A 21,517-nucleotide genomic window follows, 5' to 3' on the forward strand; every position below is an offset into this window, starting at 1 on the left:
GTTATTAAGATTAGTTTTTTTTAAATATGTTAATAATTCGAACAAGCTCCTTTATTCTTCGGGAGATTTTGGAGATTGACTGAGAAACCATTTGAAACCATTTGCCGACGTCGTCAACAGCGACCCAACTAAATTTCCAATCGACACAACTGATTGCTGTTGATGAGATGGGGGCTTTTTTTGCATCTGTGACCGCGAAGTTTTTTTAAGTTTTTAAGTTTTTTTATTTACCATAGTGACTTACTTCTAATACATTATTAATTACTTTCTAGCTTAGATATTAAGCTTAACTAACTTAACTTTATTTCAATGGGTGGCTATTACAATTGTTTGGCCTACCCGACCTTCTGTGTAAATTATTACTTTACTTGTATTAATTTTAATACATATATCTTCACAATTATTTGTATTCAACTGAACTATTTAAAAGACTGCGCTTGCACTAAAAGCGCCAGAAGGCATTACTTACTTACTTAAAATACTTAAAACTAACTAAGTCTAAACTTAATCTAACTTAATCTAACAATAAGTGTGTCCGGATGGCTTAAGTGGTTAGAGCGCTGGGCTGTCGTAGCGGAAGGTCGCGGTTCAAATCTCACTGGGGGCAGAGGAATTTGTTATCGTGATTGGATGTCGGACACCAGTCGACTCAGCTGTGAATGAGTACCTGAGTCAAATCAGGGTAATAATCTCGGGCGAGCGCAATGCTGACCACATTGCCTCCCACAGTATACTGTGGTGTACCGTTACGGTCTTGAATGAAGTGCTCTAACACACTTCAAGGCCTAGATCCAATATGGATTGTTGCGCCAACGATTATTATTATTATAATCTAACAATAAATACTTAACCTACTATATACAATAGCACATTACATATCTTGTGCTTAGCCTCGATGTACCCCTACCAGGCAGGGAGAATCATATAGGGAAAGGATGGCGGGTTTAAGAGCTTCGCTCACTATTTGGCAGGGCCTTAGGTAGTTGGCCAATGGGAAGGTGCTACCCTGTTGGTAGAGTTGCCGGATTAGTGGATTTGGATGGTTCTCCGTTCTTTCGAAGAACCGTTCCACCAAGTTGAGAACGAATTCTCGAAGAGGTTGTACCTTGGCGCGCCGATATACCTCGGCGTTTTTTCCAACCTTCTTGGTTTTCCAATTATAGGAAAGACCAGTGCAGTATCTTAATATCCGGCGTTCGAATGCCTCACATTTGGACATGGTTCGGGTGGAGCAAGTGATCCACGTGGGCGCTCCATAGCAGATAATGGGTCTGATCAGGGTCTTGTAGAGAGTCAGTTTGGCCTTGGTGCTGAGTCCTACCTTCTTTCGAAGAAGAAAGTAGATCCTACTGAATGCACCGCGTGCCTTACCGATAGCGAGCTCAAGATGTGGCTTGAACTTAAGGAGTTCGTGAAGTTTAACTCCTAAGTACTTGATGGTCTGGGAATTGCTCACTATAGTGTTTCCGATCTTCATTTTCAAGCGTGTAGCTTTTCTATGGATTCCTCTAGAACCTAGGTATCTAGCTTTCCTCCGGAAGGTGCAGAATTGTGTTTTGGCCTCATTAATCTTAATGCCCCATGCCAGGTAATATTTGCCAAGGTCTTTCAAATACCTCTCGACCGCTTTGGCTGCCCTGTTGGGGTGGAGGCTTGAAGCGAAGATGAGTGTATCATCGGCATATTGAATGAGTTCGGTGCCGGTCTCAGGAGTTGGGACGTCAGCCGTGAAGATATTATAAAAGGTGGGTCCAGAAATGGATCCTTGCGGTACTCCCGATGTTACCGACAAGAGATCGGAGAATTCATTCCCCACACTGACGTAGAAATACCTATCTTCGAAAAAGCTTAGTGCAATTCTAATGATCGGAATTGGGAACTCAAGATCTATCAGTTTGTAGATTAGTCCGTTTACCCATACGGAGTCAAAGGCCTTTTCTAAGTCTAATGCACATGCTACGGTCGGTTTATTATTGACGTTAAGTCTTGCTACGACGGTGTCGTGAAGGTAGCTAAGTGCATGTTGAGTTCCGTGCTTGCTGCGGAACCCGAACTGATGGTTCGGTATAATCTCTTTGAGGTTGCAATATTGGACTAGCCCGATTGTCCATGCTCTCTCAAAGAGTTTGCCTAAATTGGATAATAATGAAACGGGTCTAAAGTTGTTAGGCTCAGTAGAGAAGCCTTTTTTCCGGATCGCAATTATTTTAGCTACTTTCCAGCTGGTGGGAAAATAGCCATTATTTATGCAGTTATTAAATACTGCCAGCAAAAATTTGATGGAGACTCGGGGAAGTTGCCTAATTACGTAATTAGGAATTTCGTCAGGTCCGGCTGATTTTTTACCGTTTAGGTTTGAGGTCAAGGCGGTGAGCTGTGATAAACTCAGAAATTGTTGCGAATCCGTTGGTTTTACGGAGGAGTTCGTTTGGGAGAATGTTACTAATCTATTTGAATGCCTAGAGACAAAGTCGGCGATAGTTGTTTCAACCATCGACACTATTGCCGGGTTACTTTGAGGCGGAGGGGTATTGAGCTGAGACTCAAATGATTCCGCAAGGACTTGCGCCTTTCTGGCGTCTCCGCAGATTGGTTCCTTGTTCCTGGTAAGAACGAAATTACGGGACTTATTTTTCCCCGCTAGCCTATTTATATGTTGAAACATATCTGGCCCGGGTTTAATATCTGCGAGATTACGGGTTAATTCTTTATTGCGGAATTGCGCCACCATTTCCCGGATAATTGTACTCAGGCAATTAATCCGGGAGAGCAATGCTTTGTATTCAGCATTAACTTTATTTCCATTTTTATGGAAGTTGCGCTTGAGGTTCCTGCGCCAAATCTGTCTGACCTTCATATGTAGCATGATATCATGCGGGAGTTTGTTGTATACAAACTCATCGACTTTGATAAGCCTGGTATTTCTGCGTGTAGCAGTATTGATGGCGTCCGTGGCCAAAATGATTGCTTCGTCGATTTCTTTGTCCGACAGATTGCGATCTGTAGCGAGTTTCTTCAAGTTCAGCCTTGGTGCTATATCTGACTTGAATTTGTCCCAATCAGTGTGGGCGAATGACCTGATGGTTATCTTAACTCGCTTCTGCAGTTGTGAAGTTGAGGCCATTTTGAGTTCAACTGCAAAATGGTCGGACATACCTGGCAAGGTTTTACAGGAAGTTACCTGAAAACTTTGCTTGGTTTCATCAGACAGCAGGAAAAAGTCAATGATGGATTGACTAGCGGGTCTTGTCGGCGAATCCGGCGAGACCACCTCAAGGTTGGCTGGCGTGAAAGGGTCGTGGATCCAGTTATACAGGGTTTTCCCATTTAAATTTTCTGCCTTATCGCCCCAGGATTTGTGCCGTGAGTTAAAGTCGCCACCGAAGATAAGATATTTGGATTTTAACTGGAGATCGCCCAAGACTTTTAAGTCATGGCCCAGTTGCTCACTTGGGGAATTGTATTTGAAATAAACGGAAACTACCAAAATCCGTTTATTATCGGTAGTTTTAACTATTGCCGCTGCAGCGGAACAGACTAGTAAGCCCTCGATGACGACTTCCTCAAAATGGTAGTCTTTTTTGACTAGAAGGGCAGCGCCCGTGTTGCTGTTATGCCGAATAGTGGTATATCCGGTGAAATTGACATTATGTCTGTGGTTTAGGTGGGTTTCCGAAACGCAGAATATGTCTGCTTTCAGAGTATCAACCAACGCTTGGGCAGTGGCACGTTGGGCGTGTGAGACCAGGGACGCGGAGTTAAATGTGACTATATTTAACTCCATAAGTTCATTAATAATTGGATTGCGGCAATCTGCCGTTGCTCATTCGTTTGGGCGGAAGCGAGGCTTTCGACCAAGTTCTTGAAGGCCAGTTTGTTGCCTTGTGGAGCTTGAGGTGCAGCTCTAGGAAGAGTATTCCTAGCTGCTTGGGCGTACGATACACCTGGCCGGGACAAGCTTTGTGACATCTGTGTCACCGTTTGCTTGGTCCTCGCCGTTTCAGCATTTTTTCGCGCCCTGCCAGCTTCCCTTCTGGCAACCATATCTTTGTATGCCGGGCATCCGCGGTAGTTGGCAGGATGTCCGGACTGGCCGCAATTGCAGCAATGCGGCGCCTCCGCCGATGGTGTGGGGCATTCCCCGCGAACGTGTTTCTTTGCGCACTTCACGCACCTGTGCACAATGGAGCAGTTAGGGGCAATGTGCCCGAAGTTCTGGCAGTTGTAGCACTGCACTTCTTCAATTGGCTTGACTTTCTCAAGCGAAATCTTCTGGTGAAGTATATACTTAATTTTCAATACTTCACTGAGCTCTTGGGAGGGCTCGAAGGTGGCTATGAAAAGTCCCGATTGTGACCTCATCGGGAGTGCCGGGTTCTGGCTGTGCAGAAGCTTATCTGCACGCGTAATTAGATTGGCCACAGTTTTCACTTTTAATTGCGGGTAATCTTCATTGATTTCCCGCAATATGTCTGCTGGGTCTGTCTCCCTGTGGAGACCGCGAATAACCAGCGACTTTGTTCTAAGGGTCGGTGGGGTGCTGGTGGTGGCGTGAAGCCCTTTCTCTCTTATGAGAGCGAAAATTGCAGCATGGTCTTCTACCGTCTCGGCGAAGATGAGGGTCTTGTCAGCCCTCGTGTTCTTCAGGGTTGCTTTCAACCCTTTCTCTTTAATAAGTCGTAGGAACTGCGGTACATTTAGCCTGTACCCAGTTATCGGGGGAATTTTGGGTTTCTTAGGAGTGGCTGCTTGGGGAGAGGATTTTGGGGTGGTTGGTGGGGCACTAACAACGGTGGCACTAACCTTAGTCCAATTTGCTGATTTCTTTTTTCGGACGACGAAGTTGAAGGGGTCTCCTTCCTCCTCCTCGATGATGACCTCCGGGCACATGCCGTCATCTTCTTCATTTTGCTGTTCCTGTCGTTGCTGCTGCTGCTGCTGTTGTCGCTGCTGCTTCCTCTGCTCCTGCTGTTGTTGTCTTTGTTGCTTGGTTAGCTGCTGCTGTTGTTGTTCTTGCTGATGGACCGGCTGCCTCCCGGCCATGTTGGCTGCTTTTATTTCCGCCATCTCCTGCTGCAGCTCCTTGATGAGCGCCAACTGGCACTCCAACTGTTGGGCCATGTCGGCCTTTTCTTGCTCGAGCTCCGCAATCCTGATGAGCAGGCTCGAATCTGCTTCCATCTTTGTTGTAGGGCCCGTTGCTCCTTCTTCCTCGGACGAAATTTCGTCCGGCAGGATCAGCTTCGTCCTCTTGGCGGACATTCTGTCCCCAAGCCCGTCCTTTGTTGATGTCAATTCACTGAAAAACAAATAAAAAGGTTGTCAATTTGCACTGTAGTATACAGTGTCTCAACAATTTTGAGATGCACTGTATAATGCTACCAGAACGGTACTTCCTTTGGATATTTTGGCTATCACTGTGTATTTCACTTTCCACTTTCAACTTTAATTTTTGCCTGACTCAACTGGTGACTTGAATAAATCACCTTGCACTGTATTTTTAATCTCCGTCGCACATCTGTTCGCTTCGAAGTTTCGGAGCGAACTGTGACCGCGAATGATGCTGTGATAACTGTTGAGATGAAGTCAGTTGTGGCCTTATACTAGTTAGAGGCCGCGGTTGCCAAATACTCGTTCGTTGTCTGGGTTGCTGCTGCGAATGTTGAAAAGTGATCGCGCTCGTTGGACTTCTGATGTGCCGGCTCTCCGAATGGGCCTGGATACGTGGTAAATGATGGGTTCGCTGCCGCGAGTTAGAATTGCAACAACGGTGGCGGAGTCTTAGGACTGTGCGAAGATCCGTTACTTTTACTTTTTGTTTGTCTTGATACGACTTGATTGTTTTTAATTCTTCCAAATATTGGATATGAATATCGTTAGCAACTGCTTCCAATTCAGAGCCTTGACATTTTAAAACAAACTTAAAAATCACAGCTTAAATAATTTTATTGATATAAAGTTAAGGAATGATTGGCGAGACTCTCTCAAAGTTAAGAAATAATTAGCGAGACTCTCTCAAAGTTAAATTTTTCAACTTTTCAATAATTCGTTTAGCTTGACTGAAAATTCACTGTTAACTCAACTTTTTTACTTCAATTATATTTCACATTCCATTTTCAAGCCTATTCCGCCACCGAGAACACCGGTGATGGAATCTGACAGTCGAATGAACAACATTCCAAATAAATTTTGAATGCTGTTAACCCTACTGTGCCAACACCAGTAAAGGAACAGCGAATACATTTCGTTATGCTGAGGTAAATCCAAGAGGTACGATCCTCTTTAAGTCCACTAACTACTACAATTGGCGCGAGATCTTGGGTTGCACATCAATGAAGGCAAGACAAAATATATGGTGGCAACGTCAGCACCGAAAACCAACCAACCAACAACATCAAAACGCACTGGTCAAACGGGAAGAATAAAAATAGGAGAATGCAACTTTGAGACCGTTAATAATTTCCTCTATCTAGGGTCGAAAATCACAACCGATAATAACTACGATGATGAAATCCGCGCACGGTTGTTGTCAGCCAACAGAGCCTATTTCAGCTTACAAAAACTGTTCCGCTCGAAACGTCTCACCATAGGGTCAAAGCTCTTACTGTACAAGACCATGATCTTGTCGGTCCTCATGTATTCCTCGGAAACTTGGGTTCTTAGCCAGAAAAATTGTGAACTCTTGGCAGCGTTCGAGAGAAGAATCCTCCGAAGAATTTTTGGCCCCCTACATGGGGATCGACGATTCCGTAGCCTACGCGATGACGAAATCTATGAGCGATACCATTCCGGTTGTGGATAAAATCCGGTTCAATAGGCTACGGTGGGCGGGTCACTTAATCCGTATGGATGAGGATGATCCCACCCGGAAAATCTATAAGGACAATATCTATGGTTGAAAAAGAAGACGAGGCAGACCCTGCCTAAGATGGAGCGATGGCGTAGGTCAGGACGCCAGACAGCTTTTAGGGATATCGAATTGGTGGACCTCGGCGCAAAACCGAGATGACTGGAGTTCCTTATTAAGGCAGGCCTAGACCGGATACCGGTTGTTGCGCCGTTGATGATGATGATGAATACATTCTGTGCGCTAATTATTCTTCTCCGAGAGATGCAATTTCAGGACTAGCTTCAGTCACCACGGGAATTTGAACAGCAGAGCATCCACCAGATCGAGCATGGGTGCCTTGTGGAATTCCTAGGTACTTGTGGAAGTTTTTCTCGGTCATAGCTTGTGTTTCGATGTCTCCAACGATATGTCCTTTGCAGACGATTTGCATTCTACATTGCACCAAATTCCATCTAATTATCAAGATTGAACTTCTCTACTGTTCTCAACGGACTCCTAAGGTCGTCAGTAAAACTTGGTACTATGTAGGTACTATACATCATACATTCATACATATCTCATACTTAACACATAGGCCATATTTAATAAGCCGTACCATCTATCATCATACACAAGCAATGACAGGGGGTTCAGTAACATGCAAAGCCAAATAGCATTTAATGAAACCCCCTTTATCTGGTAACTCTCAATTTTCACCTCAATATTCTTTCGCCTTCGCTACTGAACACGTCGAGCATAACTGGGCACTGGTCATTGCACTGACATAGTTCAGGTAAATCTGCAATTTATTCTTCACCCTTCTACTGGTACTGCCAGTGCTGATTTTAGTCAGCTTAGTAATTTTTCCGTTGTAGATGACCTTAGTTACTCAAACCAATAACGCGAAGGCGGATCTTCTGACCGCTATTAACGTAAAATAAACAACAAATGATAAAATATAACTAATCAACATCTTAAGACGGCTGAATGAAAATCAGTCCCCGTCTAATCACTGAAGCTGTGTGTTAGTCGAAGTCGCTATTTCTTAGATGAGTGCTCACATCCAACGAAAACTATTAATCTAATATTCTAAAATAGAAAAAGAAAATATTATTTAAAAGAAAGTGCATTCGGTCTAATCGATGCCGCCTCCGTTTCGCTTCCATTAGAAAATTAATTGAGTAAAAATTGTTATGCAAAACCATTGAGAAAATTATCAATTATACTGAACATTTTATGAGATTAATTTTACGGACAAACTTCGCGGAACTAGGAATGTGGTTGTTATAATTGACGAACCGTTTTCATGTAAAATGATTGACCCCAACAATTCTCTAAAAGAACTTTCTTTAGTTATTTCCATATTGCAAGTTCTGGGTGTGTTTCCGTGGTTTATATATGTATGTCGCGAAGCTCGAATCTTTCAACCGAAGTGGGCGAAGATCTACATGCATTTAGTGCTAAGTGCAGTCGCATTAGCCGGGTTTTCAATTTTATTCCTAATATTAGGGGAAAGCAGAATCATCAGCCGATGGTATACGCGATCCCACACAAGAAACATTAATCAATTAATGGATACATCGCTTAGTGTAATTGCTTCAATTGCAATTGCATTCAATTGTGGCCTCAATACAAAGTGTCAACTCCAAATACTAAAAGGACTTATTGATACTGTGGACGAAGCAAACAGAATTGGTGAACAAAAAATTGAGAGCAAGTATAGAAATCTCATGATTTTAGAGGTGGTCGCTACCTTCGTCAATTTGATAACTGCCTATGTGACTGGGTTTCGAATTGCAGCACCGGATCTGGTAACTTTCGTATTTAACTCTGCATATTCTATGCAAATGGTTTATTGTAACTTGAACATATCATTTATTAATCGTGTTTGCACGATAACATTTTCACGGCTGAAGTATATCAATAATGAACTTGGATGCAGAGTGCGTGAAACGGGCCATAGTACAAAAGAATTGGTTAAGTTGATCAGTAGACATTCTAGTTTGTGTGAAATAATCCAACATTTAAATTCATGTTACGGCTTGGTCGCCCTGATTTGTGTAGCGTTTAGTTCGTATACCATAACGAAAGATGTTTTCGTCATATCTACCCTATGGGAGCTGGGATTCAGAATAGAAGCGCTAATTCGCTATACTCTCTGGATTTCTTTGAACTTAATTTATATGACATCCTTGGCAGCTTCATCAGGAAACATAAAAAACGAGGTACATTTTCAGAAGTTTGAAACATTTAGGAGGGTGTAATATTCGCCAGCTTCACGATATGCGAATCATAAGATATTTCAATTAATCTCTTTGCCAATTCGGCTCAAAGAAATAACTGAAATATCTTTTTTATCAATTTGGTCATTCCATTTTCAATTTTCTGTATCCTATCTGAGCTCTACAATATAAGAAAACCAACGTCCTCTAAATATTTGCTTTTAAATGATCATGTTAATTTCACTTTACTCAAAAACTACAAACTTTGAAATCTCCTGAAAACGTAAATCTCATTTAATCATCATGCGATTATATGCTATTTAAACCAATGGTCAATGATCATTGACACTTTTTTCTTTTAAGTTGATATTGCAATGCTGAGTTCATGTTAGCGTGCAATTAAATGCATTTTCCATAAACGGCTCAGCGTAAGCAATGGAGGAATATTTTTGGACAGTAAGCAAAATTGAAATCCGGACTCCATCGCAAGAAACATATAAGTACTCAGAGAAGCGGTAAAAAGAGTCGTTTGAATTTTGTTTTTTTTTGCAAGAACATAATGCAAAATTTGTTGGATACAATACAAAGAAAATGAAATAACGAAAAACAAAAGAAAAGTCGATTTTCGTAGGCAAAACTGAAATCCAAGCGGAGCTAAAAAATCATCATATTAACTATTCACAAAAATAATTAGTTAATACTCCGTATGGGGCCTTTTATCATCATATACTTCTTACGCTGGCCAGTGGCATGGGTTCGACCAAACGTTGGACATATTCGACTGCAGCTTGTCTCTATTATTCGAGAAAACGTTCCATCAAGTATTTTCTGCCTGAAATGGGATCGTCGTAATGCCTATCATCATACTCTAGTAGCTTTTCCCTAATATTGCAGTCTGAAGATTGTGGAGAGTTGTCGAGTAGCGTCGAACAAACGAAAACTTCCACATGTGCGTCTTTCACGCGTCATATTTTGCGTCACTGTCTCGGCATATCTCGAATGTTTGACAAATACCCTATTTCTCTGCGCTGGCTTGCAGATTTTTAAAAGTATCTACTACTATTAATATTGTCGAAGCGATAGTAGGTCAAATTTGCCTCTCCGGGTCAAATTACTACTCCCCGTGAGATAACATGCAAGTGGACTTAGATATCGGACATATTCAACCTATATTCACTACGGGCTAGATATTGTACAGGGTGCGGCAGCATAACTTCCTTTTTTAAAATGCGCGCCACTCAGTTACTGAGGATACTGTGAAGTTTTGTCCCGACACGGTTCAGTCGCCATCATGTGTTGGAATAGTGAGGAGCGTGCCTTTGCCGTTGAGGTTTACTTTTCAAACGGATGTTCGGTTATTGCAACACAGCGTGCATTTCGGAATCGCTTTAATTTAGCCCCGTTGGCTCCCGTCCCAGACCGAAAATCATTGTTACATCCGATCGTTCTGTGAGAAGAATTCTTCGTGATGATCTCCATTTTCATCCCTGATGAAAGATGGCGATAGTGCAGGAACTTTCAGAACGCCTTATCTCAAGTAGAGGCGATTTGGAATGGCCGCACGCTCTCCCGATCTGTCCCCTTGTGATTTTTTTCTATGGGGTTTTTTGAAATCCCGTGTTTATGTGAACCGTCCAAGAACCCTACAAGATTTGAAGACCAACATCCAAGAAGAAATTGCCAACATAACACCTGCTATGCTAACAAGAGTCATGACAAACGCCAGAAATCGGTTTACGCAATGTATGGAGAATGGGGGACGACACTTAACAGATTTGATCTTCAAAACAATGTAAATAAAAACTTTAGACATGTACCTACATTATAAAAAATAAATAAATATTTTCCGATGCATACAATAGTTTTTATTGAGTTTTGAAAAAAGGAAGTTATGCTGCGCACCCTGTACAAGTGGTACCATTATGTAGTAAAATATTCTCACATAAAAAATTTACAAAACCTCTCATACCTGAAGCACCAAGCTTTCGCTTTCGCCGTGAAAGATTGATTTTGTTATTTCTTAACTAAGCATTTTTTCAGTTTCATCACTCTTTATTTAACATAATATTATGCTTTTCTGACATTAAATCCAATTAACATAGAATCATTGATATATCAACGAATCAGTGTTCGGTCCAAAGCGGTGTCCGTCCTGCGATACATCACCTGCATTTTTTAAGGTTTTGAGTTATACAAAGCCTTATTAATATCGATTCAATGTCTGTCAGTCTGCTTGTCTGTCACATGCAATTTACATTGAAACAGCCGAAGCTATTGTCAAGAAATTTGGAGAGAATATGTGGTTTATGAGTAAGTTCACATGGAGTAAGTGGGATGATTTTACGTAGAGCTTAAGAGGGTTCCTCATACATACTAAAGGCAGGTTCAAAATTTTAAAATTTTGTGTTTTCAGAACTAGCCGAATTTTTTACAGCAGATGAGAGGTACGGGCACTAGGACCTAAAATGTAGGAGAGATAAAATGTAACAGGTCTCGTTCTCAGAACCTACCCAACAATGCAAATAATTATAAAAACGCATCTATATAAAATCTAAACCTCAAAGTACATTCCATTCCATTCTTTTACAGGCTCTAACAAGGTTAAGACCGGAAACCACATTAAGAGCTTTCAGAATCTTTTTAAGGTTTTGTGCGCCCCGCGGAACCACTATAAGGTATTACATCACGGGGCGGAGTCACCTCACTCTAGCTTAATCCTATTTCTTCTATACGCGGGGCACGTGACCGCGTCTTTCTCCTTTCCTCTGCCTTTCGCAATTTATCTTGAATAGATGCGATGATGAAGTTGACCGCATCCCAATTCTCTTGATGTGCTAGCATTTTCGGCACCAGATTTTCTGGTACCAGCACCTCTCCTAGAGTCTATCCTCCTCTATATCCTCCATGTCCCGTGAGAAACTGGGTGAGATTATAATTAATCTCACCGTGTCGTCTCTCCTGCCTCCTCCTACTTCTTGGCAGGAATGAGCCTGTGAGTCCACCGACCCCTTCCCGAACATTCCCTCCGCTCTTGCGATCTATTTATGGATCTTTCCCTCTCAGCGTTTTTCGTCTGCAATAAAGGAGAGATTGACTTCGCCTGGTATATATTCGCCATCTCATCTGCCAAGATGTCAATCGGTATCATTCCAGAGATGACGAATGCTGCATCATCTGAGACAGTCCTGAAGGCAGAGCCTACCCTCAGAGCTGTCCTCCTGTAGACTGCATTCAGTTTGCTATTGTTATCTGACATCCGCAACGCCTTGCTCCAAACTGGGGTCGTATAGAGCGTGACTGAGGTCACCACCCTGGCTATAAGCAACCTAGAGGTGTGCCGTGGCCCTTCCACATTCCGCATCATCCTTGCCAGGGCCATACTCGCAGTGGATGACTTATCACAAACATACTGTACGTGTTGCTTATAGCTGAGCTTACTGTCTATCACCACCCCCAAGTATTTGATGATCGGCTTGGAAGTGATGATATGATTCCTGATTCTAACACAGGCGTAATTTCTCTTCCTGCGCTTACTGATGCGGACTGCTTCCTTTTTTTTCCTCCGCAAGCGTCAGACAAGAGCTCTCTAACCAACATTTGACAGCACTGATTGCCTCGCTTGAGTATAACTCAGCATGTTCGAGATGCTTTGCGACAACAGCCAGTGCTATGTCGTCAGCATAACCCACCACCGTGGGTTCCTCAGGAAGGGGAAGATGAAGTACATCGTTGTACATGATGTTCCACAGTAGTGGGCCCAATACGGAGCCCCGTGGGACACCCGCGGAAACAACGTACTCCTGGGGTCCGTTATCGGTGTCATACCAGAGTCTTCTTTCAGTTAGTCAGGGAATACCAACTTTCGCTAGGGATTTCCGTATTAGATTCCAATTGGCCGAATTGAATGCATTTTTCACGTCCAGGGTTACTACCACGCAACATTTGCTAGTAGTACCCTTTCCGTGGATTGCATCTTCGGCCAAGCCAGTAACCAATTTGATGGCATCAATGGTTGATCTGGCTTTTCGGAACCCATACCGCCGACCTGAAAGGCCGCCTTGGCTCTTAACAACCGGAAGTAATCTATTAGAGATTACCCGCTCTAACATTTTCCCCACCGTGTCCAAAAGACATATGGGTCGGTATGAGGATGGTTCACCTGGAGGTTTACCAGGCTTAGGCAGAAGAACCAACTTCTGTCGCTTCGATGTCGCTGGAAATATTCCCTCGGACATGCACGCGTCCAGCAACTCAGCGAACATGTCCGGCCTGGATTTCACGGCAAGCTTAAGGGCCCTATTCGGTACTCCGTCCAGGCCCGGCGCTTTATTGTCTCCTATTCTACTGCAGATCTCCAGCAGTTCGTCTCTGGTGACTGGCGGGATTGCCGTCACATTCAGAGGTGGTTGGAATGTGTCGGTGCTCTCCTCTTGTTGGGGGGAATAACCCCTGGATGATTTTCATCAAGAGGGTGGGACACGTGATCTGAGGAGATGAATGGCCTCTGAATCGTCCCATCACAATTCCATAAGCTCTCCACCAAGGGTTGACGTCCGCTTCTGAGTAGAGCTCCTTAAAGCATTTCCTCTTGCTTCGCTGGATGGCGAGCTTGCGGGTTTTGCGGGCTGCCTTATAGGCGCACTCTTTCTGCCCCTGATCGACTCTACCTACCGCCCTCTGAGCCGCTCTTCTGGCTCGGTGGCAGGCTGATCGAAGATCGGTCAGTTCATCATTCCACCAGTAGTTTGGTCTCCTACTGGGGAGTGAGCACCTCCTAGGCATGGACGCGTCACATGCTTTGGCGATGCATTGAGCCAGATGGGCGGCTCTTTCCGTAGAGGCGCCTGCTTTATCAGGTTGATCTAACCACACCTGTATGAAGGTCTGCTCATCCAAAGATTTTGCAGACCAGCCTGAAATCTTTTTCGGTTTCGGGCATGATAGCTCTTTGGCCTGTGGCTCGACACATGTCTCAAAGAAGATTGTCTGTTGATAGCTGTCGGAGTAGCGTTCGCTCACGCACCAGGACATACGACGCGCCAGCGAAAGCTTCTATTAAACTGCGCCCCCTAGCATTTGATTCTCTGCTACCCCACTCTAGGGCCCAAGCATTGAAATCACCAGCAATCACCTTTGGACTTCGTCCCCTTGCGTCGAGAACAAGATTATCAAGCAAACTTGGTGAGGCGTAGCAGCTGTATACATATACACCACTTATTTTTGCCCACACAAAGCCACGGGCTGCCTGACTTACATATCGCCGCTTCACCAGTCGAATCTGTGATCCATATGTCATCGTGACGGCATATGGTTCACTTATGATGGCAATTTCCATCGCAGATTCGAACGTGGTCTGCTCAAGTAAATCCTGACGAACCCTTTATTTGAATAAACCTCATTTTCTCATTGCAGTGACCGCCTTCCTAAATTCCGGACATTTACCACTTCCGGCAATATGCCGGTTATCCTGTTCCTGTTTTACTTCGCACAGTAGGCATTTGGGGTCCCTAGCAATCTCTGGCAATATGGCCTTTCTCCCCACACCTTCTGCATCGATCGGATCGATCAATGCTGCTGGTGCATGCCTTCGTGAAGTGCCCAAACATGAGGCATTTAAAGCACCTCTTCAGTGAAATTTGTTCTCTTAAACGGCAGAAAACCCATCCAATTCGCATACTTCCGGCAGCCAACAACATCTGTGGCCAACGTATTGTGGCCGTTTGTGTACCACCATAGGCTTTTCGTAAACCCACAACAGACTCGTCGGTAAGTTCTTTCAACTTGAATTGCTCCTTCAGAGCAGTACAAATTTCTCCTTTCGATGTCACTTCATCGAGATACGAGATACGAGATACGTATATAGATCTCATGTTTTTGGGCACGCAAAGTGAGTGGGAAAGTCATCAGTTTTGCCACCGCTGGATCTTTTCAGCTCGAACATGAGAGTTCTTCGAATTCTGTTAACATTTCCGCTCAGATCTTTTAGGTCGGGATCAGCTTTGACCTTTTTGAGTATCTCCGCCTAGGACAGATTGCCCTTACTGGAGATAACAATTGCATCTGGACGAGTTCGCACTTTTGCTTTTCGTTTCGCTTTTTGGTTGGTAACTTTAGTCCATCCATCGTTTTCGTTCGTCTTAGGCTTCGCAACGCTGGTCGAGTTTCCTCGCGAATCTACGTTGTCCTCCTTCTGAGCTGTTGGTGTTGGTTTTCAGAATGTTCTGTCCGCCTTTTTTTTTCTCTTAGACGCCTGCTGATTATTTAAAGGATCTCCCTATTTTTCACGTACTCGTTTATTTTGCCAGGATTCCATAGCAGTACGGTTAGGCGTCACTTGGGTCGCTTGTGATACTGTTAGCACAGCGGGGTTCGGCGTATCCTTATTATTCTTTTCCTCCATCTGTGATCTATTATAGAGGACTCTAATAGGCCTCACCACATTCTTTATGACTTGGTGCACGTTGTGCTTGTCCTTAATAAACTCGGACAGTTCAACTATTTTTGCCCCAAGCTGGGTGAAGGGTACTTCCTCCGGATCGGGGCTCTATTCCCTTGCCTGAACTTTATCTTTCATAATCTTTGGCATTAGTGGAGATCTCAAAGTTGATGAGCTTCTTTTGAATGGATCTCTTCCTTGTTCCTGGAGCACCTCCTGCTGTCGAGCATCTTGAATATGTGCGGTGGGTGTTGTCCGAAAAGCTGCTTTTAGTTCATCTTTGTTTGCTTTTGGTATTGGTGTCCTCGGTAAGGTCGTACTTCGCTTGAACACCTCCTTCTCCAGATTCAAATCACTTGTAACATTATATGCCAAGATGACCAAGTTGTCCACCACCGAGGCACTGCGGTCGAGGGATATCGACGACCGGGAGCCCGCTTGCTCACTCCCAAAAGCCGCCGGTACTGGAGTTCCGAGCCCCTGCACCGTAAGTTTTCTCCTTCTCTCGTCTTCCATGGTAGTTTTATGTTCTGGGCATCCTTCCCATAGCCATTTTGGTCCGCGCACCAGAGATGAGCAAACACTAGCCCATGCACAGTCAGAAAAGAAAAGTGCATGAACACATATTTACACATCAATAGGTATGCCCCAATCCGCCAGCTGGGGTCGCGCCTGATGGGAGATCTGGCCACTCCTCACAGGATCTGTCTGGCTGTCTGTCTGTCTGTCTGTCTGTCTGTCCCACCCGATTTATTCGGAAACGGCTAGACCGATTGTTACGAAAATGGGTGAGAGTATGTAATATGGTGTTTCCTTTATATGCAGTAAGTGGCGCCATCTTGTGTTACGCTTAAGGGGGGCTCCCCATATATATGAATGGAGAGTGCACATTTTTTTTTCACGGAATGTAACCATGTGGGGTATCAAATGAAAGGTCTCAATTAGTACTTTTCGGAACTGATTCAATATTTGATATTGGGTGAAACATAGGGGAGTGAGGGCTCAAAATATGACCCACAAAAAGTGTAACAGGTCTCGTTCTCAAACCCTATTCAACCGAAAAATCTGAAAAAAATCACAGTGGTGCATCTCTACGAAGTCTAGGCATCAAAATATATCCAGTTCCGATATCTGCACAAATAAACTTAATAATAGTATATTTCCACATTTTAGAAATTTAACCAGCACCCCCCTTATGTTCATCCCAGAAGTACAAAATTATAGCATGCGTATAATGAAGAACATAGTGCAGAGTTTGGTCACACATAGTCACAGTTTGAAGAAAATCCAACTATTATTTACAAAGTTATAGGGGGTGAAACTTTATAATTTTTTGTGAATTTCGTCCACTCTACACCCTGCATGACGTCATCATCACATATCAATTCGTCAATACCACAACGAAATGAGTTCTTATGAATTGGGTCGCAGAGAATTACTTTGTTTTAGTTTCTTAGTTATTTGTCAACCAGACATGTGTGTATGTAGGAATATAATATATACGTGCTAATGAACTTTGTGGGTAGTGCCCAATTCAAATATATATAAGAAGTAAATCGGAAATATGGGTACGATCAATTTATATACGTGCATGTATGTGTACAGTATTCGAAAATAGGCAGTTTGTTTGTTTAGGGTGAGTGTAATATCAATGGCTGTAACATGTACGTATGTCTCGTAGTTTGGAAAAATATGAAGGATTATGTTGGAATTGTAGCTATATAGGGATACAAAAATGTGCGTTGAAATTTCTTACATAAAATGAACACAAAACCTTTATACCTGAAGCGGGAGCTTCCGGTATTCCGACTTGTTTTTTAAGGTTTTGTGTAAAACAAAACCTTATTAAAATCGATTCAATGTCTGTCTGTCTGTCTGTCTGTCACACGCATTTTTCTCCAAAACGGCTAAACCGATCCAAACGAAATTTGGTGGACAGATGGGAACTATGAAATCCCACGCATACAGCGAGTGGCATAAATTTAGGTGGAGTTTAAAGGGGGGCTCCCCATACATGCAAAAGGGGGATTCAAAAATTTTTTTCACCGGATATAGTTGTGTAGGGTATCAAATGAAAGGTCTCGATTTGCACTTTCCGAGACTGGCATTACTTTTGGCATAAATTGCAAAGTGCGTGAGTAAGGAGTCAAAATGCACGCACTTGAAGTGAGACAGGACTCATTTTCGGAAACTACCCAACCTAAAAATCCGAGAAAAATCAGGGTGGTGCGTCTAGATGAAATCTAGGCCTCAAAATATGTCCCATTCCGATATCTGCTCAAATAAACTTGCTAATGGTATATTACTACTTTTTACAAATTTACTGAAAAACCCCCCTTAAGTTCATCACAGGACTTCCTAATTTCGTACCAGCATAGAGGACAATATTTCGTATATACGTGCTAAATTTCGTGGAAATCTGGCAATTAACACCAAAGTTATAGCAGTTCAAACTTAGCAATTTCGCGCGAATTTACCGCTTCCAAAGCCATGTAAATCACATGCTGACGTCATAATTACCCGGAATAATTGACATTCGCGTGGAATATTAAAGTCGCATTTATGAAGAATCTATTTATCTGCAGCCCTTTTTAAGGTTTTGTGTAAAACACTTATGCGAAATTTAATCTTCGAAAGATGTCCCATTCCGGTATCTGCTCAAATAAATTTACTAATAGTATATTATCCACTTTTAGAAATTGACTAAAAAACTCCCCTTAAGCTCATCCTAGGTGTACCAAATTTTGCGCCGGCATAGAGGACAGTCTCGTGCATACACATGCCAAGTTCCATGAAAATCCAACTATTAGTGTCAAAGTTATAGAAGTTCAAACTTATCAATTTCGTGCTAATTAACAGCATCCTAAGCCATACAAATAAGATGCTGACGTCATAATTAACGAGAATAATTGAAATTCGAGTGAAATATTAAAATTCCATTCAAGAAGAATTTAATTCTCCCTAGCCCTTTTTAAGATTTTGTGTAAACACAAAACCTTATTAAAATCGGTTTACTGTCTGTCTGTCTGTCCGTCTGTCTGTCTGTCTGTCTGCCTGTCTGTCTGTCTGTCCGTCACACGCATTTTTCCCGGAGACGGTTGCAGCGATTGACACCAAATTTGGTGGAAAGCTGGGAACTGTGAACGCTCACGCATACAGTGAATTACATCCTTTTACAACGAATTTAAGGGGGGGTCCCCATACATGCAAAAGGAGGGTGTACATTTTTTTTTCATCAAATATAGTCATGTGGGGTATCAAATTAAAGGTCTCGGCCAGTACTTTTCGAAGCTGGTCTTAGTTTTTACATTTGTTGGAAAGGTGGGGAGTGCGGGTGGTTGAAAGTGACCATTCCTTTACGGAAGCCATTCTCAGAAACTACCAAACCGAAAAATCTGAAAAAAATTGAGAGGCTGCCACTATATAGTGCCTGGGCTCCGAAATACCTTCCACACTGATATCTGCATAAATAAAGTTAATAATAGTATATTACTATACTTTTTAGTAATTCGCTGCAGAACCCCCCTTAAATTCATGCTAGGACCACAAACAATACGCACGCAACAATATAGGGTATAATATAGAGCATCATCTTACCAAGTTTGGTGGAAATCGCACTATTACTAACAAAGTTATAATACGTCAAAGTTGTCGCTTCTTCGCAAATTCAAGACTGTAAATGTCAATATCATCCGAAAGTGGATATTCCCACATAATATATGCATATATTACGTGCTGCGTACTAAGAAATACACAAAACCTTTCGTACCTGAAGCGTCCAGCTTCCGGTTTCCCGACTTGTTATTGCATAGATCAATTTAGCTATATCAGAGTACACTGCAATTTTAAAGAGAAATACTCGTTCGTTTAGATATTGCGAGTGTAGAATCGAGTGATTATTGGCTGCAAGCTCAGGTCCGAACGCCAGGATGTAATTGCTTTATGTGCTTATGTAATCTTGTAGTGCTATGTAAATAGCGTATTTATAATTACTTGGTTTCATTTGTTTTCCCAAAGGCTTTTTTTCTGGTGATTAAAATTGAAATATTTTTTTTCCAACAGCTCCCAAATTTTTAATTTTTAAATCTTTGACCTGTATTGATGTTCATTTTCTTACAAAATGAGATGATTGAATTTCAATTAATTCTCCCCACTAAAAAATCCAAAAAATAAATGAAAATAATTATTATTATTTTCATTGCATAGATCAATTTAGCACCGACATAGACGTCTTTGAATGTGATACTAGTTCCGGTAGCCACCATAAACGGACTGGTGGAGATCTGTGATAGAATAAGTGACTGTAAAGCCCCGAATCAGAACGGAATATGGAATGAGACCCTTAAGTTCGCTGAGAAATCCAGACCGGACATATTAGCGAAGTTGTTCGAAATATGAAATTGATACTGCAGCCTAAGGCTAGTAAACCTCCAGCTAAGTCATTTTACTACAGAGCAGCATGTCTTCTTTACACTATGGGAACGGTTGTAGAGAGCTGAAGAGACTGTATGGGTTCCGTAGAGTCAGATCAATCATTGATGCCATCAAATTGGTTATTGACTTAGCTGAAGATGCAATTCACGGAAATGGTAGTTACAGCAAATATTGCTTGGTGGGGGCGTAGTAAATGCATTTAATTCGGTGAATTGGAACCTACTACGTGGAATCCTGCCGAAGATTGGTATTTCCGCCTACTGTTGTTAATAGCTATTTACAAGAATGAAGGCTCTGGTATATAATCGGGGAGGAACCTTTGGAGTAAGTTGTCTCCGAGCGTGAGCATGCTTGTATTATAAATTATAATCCACAAATAATATACAAAAAAATTACGCAACTCTTCAATAGTAAGGAAGTAATTTATTGTAGGCATTTTTTTATGTTCGAGCATTTCATTCAAGACCATAACGATACGATACGATACGATTGCAGTACCCTATAGGAGGCAATGTGGACAGCATTGCGTTCGCCTGGGATTATTATTATTAGGTACGCATTCATAGCTGAGACGATTGGTATCTGGCGTCAAATCGCGATACAAATTCCACTGCTACCAGTGAGGTTTGAACCTCGACCTTCCGTATAATGGCCTTATGCTCTAACCACTCAGCTATCCGAACACACATATCGATATATAAATGATTAAAAAACTAAAACGAAATATTTCCCTACGACCCCCATTCATATCAGTTCACTTTGTTTCGGTGTTGACGAATTGATATGTTATGATGATGTCATACAGGTTTTAGAATGCACGAAATGCTATACTATACTTTAGGAAATACCCTAATGAACGGACTGGTCAGAAAGTTGAGCCGCGGTGCCTGGGTGCACAAAGCAGCTAACGCGAGAGGTCCTCAATATTTAAAAGTTCAACTCTATAAATCAAAGAAATATTGCTTTCTTTCATTCTCAACCCATGCTATGCCACTGTGAAAAACATCGATTGATTAATGCAAAATGAAGTAAAAGTAAAAAATGTTGTTATATATTTAAAGCTTCCATCAAAATTTAAAAAAATTTAAAGTAAGGTTGAAATTTCAAGCTTCCCACTGTACTATGATATTACCTTAAGTTTTAAGCATTCATAAATTCACTGTGATAATTGCACGTAGTCCTAGTTTTTACCCTTCTCACATATCCAACCATTTAAGTTTATTGGAAAATTGTGAAGTATTATAGGTAGAACGAACCCTTAGAGGATATGGAATGAGGGCAGCAATTGAATTTGTGCATTTGGAGGCCTAATATGTATCGTGATCCTAATTTAACAGAAGTATACTTTGTTATATTCTTCCTAAAACTCTTGGGAGCAATACCGTGGCTTACAAATCCTAAGTGTGAAAAGATGATCTTTCCGTCGAATTAGTCAAAAGTATATTCCTTGGTGGCAATAACCACACTCGCATTTTGTGGGTTTTACTTTTTACACTTAATGTTAGGTGAAAATAAAATGATTCGCCACTGGTACACGTACTCTAATACTGTGAATGCGAATGTATTAATAGAAGCGGCACTTTGTATAATTGTTTC

General features: G+C 42.2%; 1 protein-coding gene across 2 annotated transcripts in view; it reads left to right on the forward strand.

The window, feature by feature from the left end:
- The first annotated feature begins 8,097 nt into the window (after positions 1–8,097).
- LOC119655068 (gustatory receptor 68a-like) overlaps positions 8,098–21,517 on the forward strand; it is a 224,158-nt gene continuing 210,738 nt past the window's right edge. Inside the window, exon 1 of one of the 2 annotated variants that reach the window (XM_038060762.1) lies at positions 8,098–8,640. In XM_038060762.1, coding sequence (XP_037916690.1) covers positions 8,143–8,640 — 498 coding nt within the window. In that variant the 5' untranslated portion in view covers positions 8,098–8,142. The other variant, XM_038060764.1, reaches the window with a different exon arrangement.

The sequence above is a fragment of the Hermetia illucens genome, chromosome 4 (genome assembly GCF_905115235.1).
Source record: "Hermetia illucens chromosome 4, iHerIll2.2.curated.20191125, whole genome shotgun sequence".
Lineage (NCBI taxonomy): Eukaryota > Metazoa > Arthropoda > Insecta > Diptera > Stratiomyidae > Hermetia > Hermetia illucens.